Raw genomic sequence first — 8,566 nt, 5'->3', positions numbered from 1 at the left:
GAGCATGCTGGTCCTAAGCCTGGGGACAAGCAAACCACATGAAGAAGGGGCAGGACCAAACTGCCCAGTGGGTTTTAAGGTTCCCTGAAGGACAGACTCCAGAAAGCAAAAAATCTTGCAGATCGCTGCCCTTTTGACCCTGTCACCGACTTTATCAATGAAACATACGCAAGGGCAACAGAAGGAGGAGAAGGAACAAGGCAGAAGAGTGAATCTGATGGAGCTTGCAAGTCACCCCAAAAAGGTTTCCAGAGCAGGCCTCTGAGCAATACCACCAAATCCAAATGAACGAGCATCTCCATGTTTTATTAGTACTGAAGTGTCTGTTTTACAAGGGATTGCTTCTCAGTCATAGAAGATGGTGATCTAGTAGCCACCTAATAAAAAACACTTGAAAAACTGCAATGAACTCAGCTTACTTCACTGGGATTCTCACAAACTAAAATATATAAACCAGTTTCCAGCACATCCCCTCTTCTTCCAAACTTAATAGAAATGTAGCAACAAAAAACCACAATACGGGGCGGGGGAGGAGAAGTCCAACTTTCAAAAAAGTATTCTAGCTGCTCTTGTTATGGCATTGGGGTTTCTCTTTTGTACATTCAAAGCATTATTGCATCAGGAAAAAATGGATCATGCATGTTTATGTTTTCAGACAAAAATGTTTAACCTGTATTATTCTCGTCATTTCTAGCTACGTTTCAAAGGTGCACCAATTCTACAGTTTTATACTTCTCTTTTAGTCGCATGCTTTGCCTATGCGCATGCGTTAGATAATAAATATTAAATACAGGAAAGAACGTTAGAAAAAAAAGAAGACGACTGACATTGGGAATATTTTGTGGCAGGTCCGCCGGTTAAGGAGCATGTCAGAAAAAAGTGAGGTAATTACGTTGACCACACCACCGCTCAGCCAAAACATGTTTGAAATTCATGGAAGTTTCTCAGAAAAATTCAAGTACGCAGATACCAGCTGGGGCTTTTCAAAGATGCCAGAAGGAGTAGCTTCCCTCCCGTCTTTTTTATTAGTCTATTAGCCGGCATTCACAGAGCTCCTTGTAAATCCTTTTTCGCACTCTAGGCATATCTTCCTGGGAGAACTGAAAAGGCTGGTCTAAGGCGAGGCACTTGCAGTACTGAGGAAAAAAGTTAAAGACAACAAATCTTAGTAAGTGGAAGTTGTACGAAAGGCAGGGAGGGAGAAGCAAGCTCTGTTTTTAAAAATGTGCACTTACCTGGAGCACAAACACTCCACAGTCACTGTCATTTTTCTGTTGTGGAATGCACTAGAAGGAAATATACACTCACAGTTAACAGGCATGGGCATTGCTTGCCCCCCGCCCCCCAATTCAAGACTCAAACCCAAGAGCACGCTGGAAGACTCGACTATTTCTCCTTCAGCAAAGCATACGTGGCACAAAGGTATTGAGGCTTGGAGTAGAAACATTGGGTAAGAATCCCCACCCAGCCAAGTTCCCCTGCTTGCCAAGAGATGTAACCCTGGAAGCATACCACCGCCACTCTCTTCTTGGACAGTTCCAAAGGTAACAGAATCAGGCACGTAACCACTTCAATGACAGTGGCCATAAGCAAATTTTCAAGTTGGTATATATACCCACTGGGCAAGAGAATATTCCCTACTAGAAAGCCCTATTTTTACAAAACCCCTAAATATTAGTGTCCGAAACATGCAAAATGCATTGGTAATGGAATAGAAAAGATGTTCCAAATTCTGATTCTGCTACCAATGTATTTTGCACATTTCAGACACCATCTATAATATTTAAGGGTTTTGTAAAGATATGGCCTTCTAGGAGATGTTCTCTTGTTTATAGAATACCCATTGCTTATGTTTACCAACAACATTGGGAAAGTGGTAACATGCCTGATTCCGTTACCACTGGAATTGTCTCTTCATTAGACTTATCTGAAACCTGTTCCAGGGTGTGCACTGCCTATGACCCACTGACTTTTCCATGCCATTTCCACTCTCAGAATCGACTGTTTCCTTCTAAACAAAAGTTTTACACTGTTTCAGAAACAGGGACTACGGACATATTAAAAGGCAACAAACTATTTCAGAGGGATGCTTTTCCTTCTACTGAGAAACAAGAACCATTGTGCGACTGGGCACAGCCACTGCAGGGCAGACAGACTGTATACTCAAGAGGCACTCAGATCCTTGTAAGGATCGGGCCAAGCAATTTAAATGCCAATGCATATTTTATAATAGAAAACAAATCACATCTCCCAATCCAGTACCAACACATTTAATGACCTCGGCAGGATAGTTTCTCCTCAATTATTTTAAGTAAATATTTGAGCATTGCTATCTGCTTTACACAGGGAACCATTTATTTTGTGCCTGCACACAAGCATGTGTGCACACACACTCAAGACGTGCCAGCCTAGGGAAACATTTGCTTCTAGGCTTCATCCTCTGGAATGCAGATTTCTACTGCTCACCTCCACAACAGATCTCGAAAGCTACAAAAGACATCCTATTGGAGCATCGCAAACAAGTGTATAGCTCCCCCCACTCCCGTCCTGAGGCTAGCTTTCCAGACACACTGGAAAGACTTTGATTGCCAATTGGAAAATATGTGCATACCACCACCCAGGAAAGAGTGTCTTTCAAAGCTGTAGCTACTGCCCCAGAAAGCAGTTCAACATTATGAGCCTTAACAAAGCTCCAGCATTGCTGCCAGAAGCCCTCTAGGGCAGGCAGCGGCACTGGATTAAGGAGGAAGCAGCACTCTGGCAGTCCTAGGGACACATATTCCAACTCCAAGTTGAAGGGAGAATGTGGGAAAAGCTACACAACCCTCAGGAGAATTTGGTCCACGGAGACTACTTGACAGCTGGCTCGTGTGTGTGTGCCCCTGCACCAAGTCAAGTCAATTTCAAATCCTGGCACCCACAGAGCCCTGTGGTTTTCTTTGGTAGAATACAGGAGTGGTTTACCATTGCCTCCTCCCACATAGTATGAGATGATGCCTTTCAGCATCTTCCTAGATCACTGCTGCCCAATATAGTACCAGCGGGGATTTGAACCGGCAACCTTCTGCTTGTTAGTCAAGCATTTCCCCACTGTGCCACTTAAGGTGACTGGTTCTCACGTTAGGTAGCAGCAAATTGAGGCCAGTGCACTCCACAAGGAGTTGCAGTCCATTCCATCTCCCCAGTGGGTGTCTATTTGGCTCACCTATCTCCCAGAACAGTATCCAACTGTTGATCCACTGAGCTGCAGCAGAGGGACAGGTGAGAAAGTGAGGCTCACTCCTCCATGGGACTGGCTAGGGCCAACCGCCACTTGGCTTCTCCCCTCTCTTAGCTGCAACGCTTGTACAAACTTCTGGCCATTCCCCAGGACTATCCCAGTAGCTGATGCTATTTCAAAACTAATGGTGGTGTTGTCATGGTCCAGGACTTTGATCCTACCCCCAATCCCAAGAACCTGCTAACTAAAGCAGTGCAGAAAGCAGCCAGTAATGTGGTCAAACCACTCCAGTTCAAGAGGTAGTCACCCTGGCTTTTCTTCAATGGATTCTCCTTCCCCGCCCCCCCCCCCCAGTGTACCTTAAGGGATGTGCACGGACCGTGGAGGCGCAGTCCGACGCCGGTGGGGGGTGTTGCTCTTACCCCTCCCACCGCTTTTCCCCCTCCAGTGCTCCAGTTTTTAGGGAAATCTTTGGGGCGGCAGTGTTCCTCCCTACCGTCCCTGCCCCCTTGTTGCCTGCTAAAAGCTGAAGTAACTTCCGCGCATGTGCCCGCTGCTGCCACCGCCACACACTCCCAACATACGCACACACACGGCGGCGAGCGCATGCATGGAAGTTACTTCTGCTTTTAGCAGGCAACAGGGGGCAGGGAGGAATGCTGCCGCCCCAAAGATTTTCCTAAAAACTGGAGCACTGGAGGGAGAAAAGCGGCGGGAGGGGTAAGTACAACCCCCCCCCCCGCCCTTAAAGCAACACACACACACTCCCAGCATCGGACCGGGCCACCTGCGAACTGGTTCACAGGCCTCTAACATGGCCTGAGAAGTGGTTCGTGCACATCCCTATGTACCTTGACTTTATCCTTCGATCGTGAGAGCAAGGCATTTTTTAAAAAAATAAAAATTGTATAGTGTCTAGTAGTTTTAGGTACTTTAATATTAAACTGCTTAAAATGCAGATATTTATAAGCATGCATGCTGTATTCACACCATTACAATTTTAGGTGTGCACCTGAAGAGCCACAATGGCCTGATCCTCGGGTGCAGGGGCTACAGAGACCTATTCTTTCCAAAGAATCCCAGCACTGTCAAGCTGGCTCTGTTTGATAAAGCTCAGTCCAGCTTTCTCAGCACATCTTCCAGATTCCCTTTATTAAATGAGAACGGCCAGTTATTTCCATGCTGAGATCAGATTATGTCTTGAACTTCAAAATGCCTCCCACCCGGCTCCAACTTAAGAACATGGATCAGGCCCTGCTGGATCAGGCCCAAGGCCCTCACAGTGGCCCACTAGATGCCACTGGAAGCTTACAGGCAGGTGTTGAGGGCATGTCCTCTCTCCTGCTGATACTCCCCTGCAACTGGTACTCAAAGGCATCCTGCCTTTGAGGCTGGAGGTGGCCTATAACCCTCATAGAGCCCACCTTGGGCTCCACACATATAGCAACGTCACTTATCCGAGGGAGGGGGAAGAAAAGAAAGAGATCATCCTCATAGGGCAATAAAGTTTCAAGACATCTCTCACTGAGAGCAGGAAGCTGTTGGGAGACTGTCTAATGTTCAATGACCCATTTTATATCTTCGGAGCTATTACAGGATATGGTTATGCAAGTCACAAATTCCCTCGTTTGCACTTCACACAAGTTGTTCCCTTTTATCACTGCCAGAATACATTTGGTTGCAAGTGGCTGTCATACTGAAGTAATGCGCCGGTCTTGATAGCCCTGGAGGAAGAGAGACATCTTTCCCTACCTTTAAAGCATCTGCTCAAAGCAGAATTCTCCACCCTCCACAATAAGATGCACTATTGGTCATGTTGCACACTGTTGCTGACACACACATAAGTGAATCCTAGTCGAGGCATGGATTCACAGAGAAGTTTTGATGTGCCATTCAGCCTCTTACTTCTTCCACCCTTACATTTATAGGTAAATGTATGAAGAGTTTTTATGGGGCTGTGACAGCCAAGTCATTTTCGCCCCACATTCTGGACCACTTTTTCCTCCTTTTAGAAGTCTGGCATTATATTGCACTCTGATTTCGTGATGATTCAGTCTTTGGCAGTCAACAGATTTATTAGTGGCAGCCAGTGACTTTATAGCATCCTGGTGAAGAGGTTTGCTTTAATTAGATTTCAAATCTCCCCATTAACACTGTCCTCTTGTCAGCCAACAATCACCTCTCAATTATTTTCCTTGGGATTGCTGACAAGTTTGCATAAGGATGACAACGCACCATGATTCACTAAAAGTGCTATAAAAAGCAACAGTAATGGATTAGTTGTTTCAATTAGCAGGCAGTCCTTGCCAACAACATGCTCTCCCTATCCACACTCAATACAACAAATTAGCACAATTGCATCTGGTACCGGACTTGGGCGATATATTGCCTCCCAAAGCTTACTACAAGCTTCTTACAGCAAAGGATGCCATCATGCCCTTCAAAAGCTCCCAGGGATCCCTTGGGAAATGGGTGAAGGGCTCAACAGGAAAGCCTAGTGGACATAAACAGTGCAGTATCTTTATTTTAGCTTATAAAACCACCATCAAAAAGCTCACCTTTGTCACAGCTGTCTGCCAACCCTGAAGGAACTCGGGATTATTCTTCTCTCTAGCTTCTGTCAGCAAGTATTTCCGTATGTTCTGAGGAAGAAGAGAAAGAATCAGAGTTGCTTGGATTCTTCCATGGAAAAATTCTTACCCAAGAGCTTCCCAGCAGACAATGCTTCATGAGAGCCAGTGTAGTGTAATGGATAAAGCTTGGCTTGGACTCGGGAAATCTGGAATTAAATCCCTATCTGGCCATGGCTTAAACCGAGATTCATAACACACATTAGTCCTCTGCCTAATCTACCCAATAGGACTGTTACAAAAATGGGTTAGATGCTCAAGTACAACACTTTGGGCCCTTTACAAAAAGAGTGGGCTACAAATATGATAGAGGGCACCAGCAGTATGGTAGCCATTTAGAATTAATATACAGAGAGTGGACAGGAAGTATCCCTCTCGTGGATATAAAATATGAATCAGAACAAGATCGGCTGCTGGGGGAGGGTGAAGAGAGAATATACTTCTGAACAAGAGCTTGGGCGGGCAGGCAGGTAGAAAGTGGATAAAGCATGACCATATGTTCTATACGGAAAGGAGTGGCATTAATCCTATGTGTCTAGGCTTGTGGTTGCAGCTGCAAAAAAAGGTATTAGTAGAGTCAATGGAGCAGGTGACCTTGTTCAAATTTAGTTGGGTTCAGGACAAGAAAACCATCGTCAATGGCGTGGTATCTTGTCTAGGAATGCAAAGGTCAGAAAAGTGATAAGTCATTGCCAAGATTCAGCCCAAGATCTAATCCATCCTACAGCTTGAAACAAATGCTGGGCCATGAGTTCCATACCAACCAAGATGAGACAATGAATCATTTCTTTTTGTAACCCTTCTCCCTCCCCGTGAAATTACAGATTAGAAAGTATGAAAAATTACTGAAAACTAGCACAGTCCTATAAGATGAGGGACCAAGTATTATTTTAGGGAAACTTGAAGCAGTTTATGATGAGAGCAGTTGTAACTATTTCTCTTACCTCTACACAGAACTTAAAATGAATGCCTTGAGAGTCATAAAATGAAATAATTCGGTTAGGGAGATTCACAGTAATGAGGGACCAGTGGACTTCCAAATGAATCGGAATTAACAGGAGGGTCTTTTTGAAGAGGTCCACCTGACAAAGAGAAAATAATATTCACCACTGGAAGAGGGCATAGCTATGTGGATCATATGCAAGTAAGTTATATTCTGCCAATATTCAATACAGAAATGTCTTGCCTAATCCTGAGAATGATACTTTAGTCCCTCCTTTACAGAGGCCTGAAAAAGTTTCTCCCTACATGCATTTAAGCTGGGTACATGTGTCTGGTACAAGTCCCTGCCAATACCCCATGAGTCCTATTCATCTTCCTCTTCCATCAGTATTAGAAGAGTAGGAGGATTTGGACAGACCTGTGTTATGATTTCCCTTGGCAGGTGACTGCTAAATTAAGTTCAATTTATTTGGTCAGCTACAGGAGTGCACAAACCAATAGCATATTCCACTTGTAGTCAACTTGCAAGAGCAGTTAGAGACTTGGTTCAAATCCCCCCTCAGCCATGAAGCCCATTGGATGAACTTGGGCCAATCATCTGCTTATGAGGATTAAATGAAATACAGGCACTCCCCAAGTTACCAACATCCAACTTACATATGAACAAAGCTACAAAGCATGTTACATTAAGGAAGTCCCCAACTCACCAATGCCAACTCACATATAGGGAAAAGTCATTGTTCTTGGGTACTATGTGCATTCCAAGTTACAAACATCTGACTTACACAACAAAACAGTAAGCTAGGGACTTCCTACAGCCCTTCCTACCCCACCCTGAGCTCCTTGGAGAAAGGGTAAAATATAAAAAATGAATGAAATAAGGACTGTAATATGGGCTGGGTTTCTGGCAAAGCAAGTTATGATCCCTGCCCTAGCCCCCAAGATAATGGTAGCAGCAAGTCAAATGCTACATATATTTTGGGAATGGTTCCAATGTAATCTACCCCCCTTCCCACCCAGATTGGAAGAACCACGATCTGCCATCATGAATGAAGAGTTAAATGCAGGGGTGGGGAAAGGTTTTATCAATAACAACAGGTGCAGAAGAGGGCAACCAAGATGATCAGGGGCCTGGAGCACCTTCCTTATGAGGCTAGGCTACAGTATCTGGGGCTCTATACCTTGGAAAAGAGGCGACTGAGGGGAGACATGATCCAAGTGCATAAAATTATGCATGGAGTGGAGAGGGTAGACAGAGAAATTTTTTCTCCCTCTCTCACAACACTAGAACCAGGGGTCACCCCATGAAACTGAAGGTTGGGAAATTTAGGACCAACAAGCGGGAGTATTTTTTCACACAGTGCATAATTAATCTATGGAAATCCTTGCTATGGGATGTGGTGATGGCCACCAGCTTGGATAACTTGAAAAGGGCTTAAACAGATTCATGGTGGACAGGTCTATCAATGGCTACTAATCTGGTGGCTGTGGGCCATCTCCAGCCTCAGAGGCATGATGCCTCTCAATACCAGTTGTAGGGGAGCAACAGCAGGAGTGAGGGAATGCACATACCTCTTGCCTGTGGTCTCCCCAGAGGCATCTGGTGGGTCACTGTATGAAACAGGATGCTGGACTAGAAGGGCCTTGTGCCTGATCCAGCAGGGCTGTTCTTATGTTATGTTCTTAATCATGCACCTTAACAACTTCTACAAATACAGTTGTATTTTAGGATGTCGTTATTTTATTTTTACATATTTGTACACAGTGCTATTTT

The 8,566-nt window shown here is 44.7% G+C and overlaps 1 protein-coding gene across 1 annotated transcript in view; it reads right to left on the bottom strand.

Moving 5' to 3' along the window:
- Nucleotides 1-285: 285 nt before the first annotated feature.
- SENP5 (SUMO specific peptidase 5) overlaps nucleotides 286-8,566 on the bottom strand; it is a 53,303-nt gene continuing 45,022 nt past the window's right edge. The window contains exons 6-9 of the mRNA XM_053307332.1: nucleotides 6,795-6,932; nucleotides 5,779-5,862; nucleotides 1,236-1,286; nucleotides 286-1,136 (exon numbers count right to left, since the gene is read on the bottom strand). Of these exons, the coding sequence (XP_053163307.1) occupies nucleotides 1,026-1,136; nucleotides 1,236-1,286; nucleotides 5,779-5,862; nucleotides 6,795-6,932 (384 nt within the window). The 3' untranslated portion in view covers nucleotides 286-1,025. The remainder of the gene's footprint in view (nucleotides 1,137-1,235; nucleotides 1,287-5,778; nucleotides 5,863-6,794; nucleotides 6,933-8,566) is intronic.

Source organism: Hemicordylus capensis, chromosome 3 (assembly GCF_027244095.1).
Source record: "Hemicordylus capensis ecotype Gifberg chromosome 3, rHemCap1.1.pri, whole genome shotgun sequence".
NCBI lineage: Eukaryota > Metazoa > Chordata > Lepidosauria > Squamata > Cordylidae > Hemicordylus > Hemicordylus capensis.
This window is presented reverse-complemented; position numbering and strand designations above follow the sequence as displayed.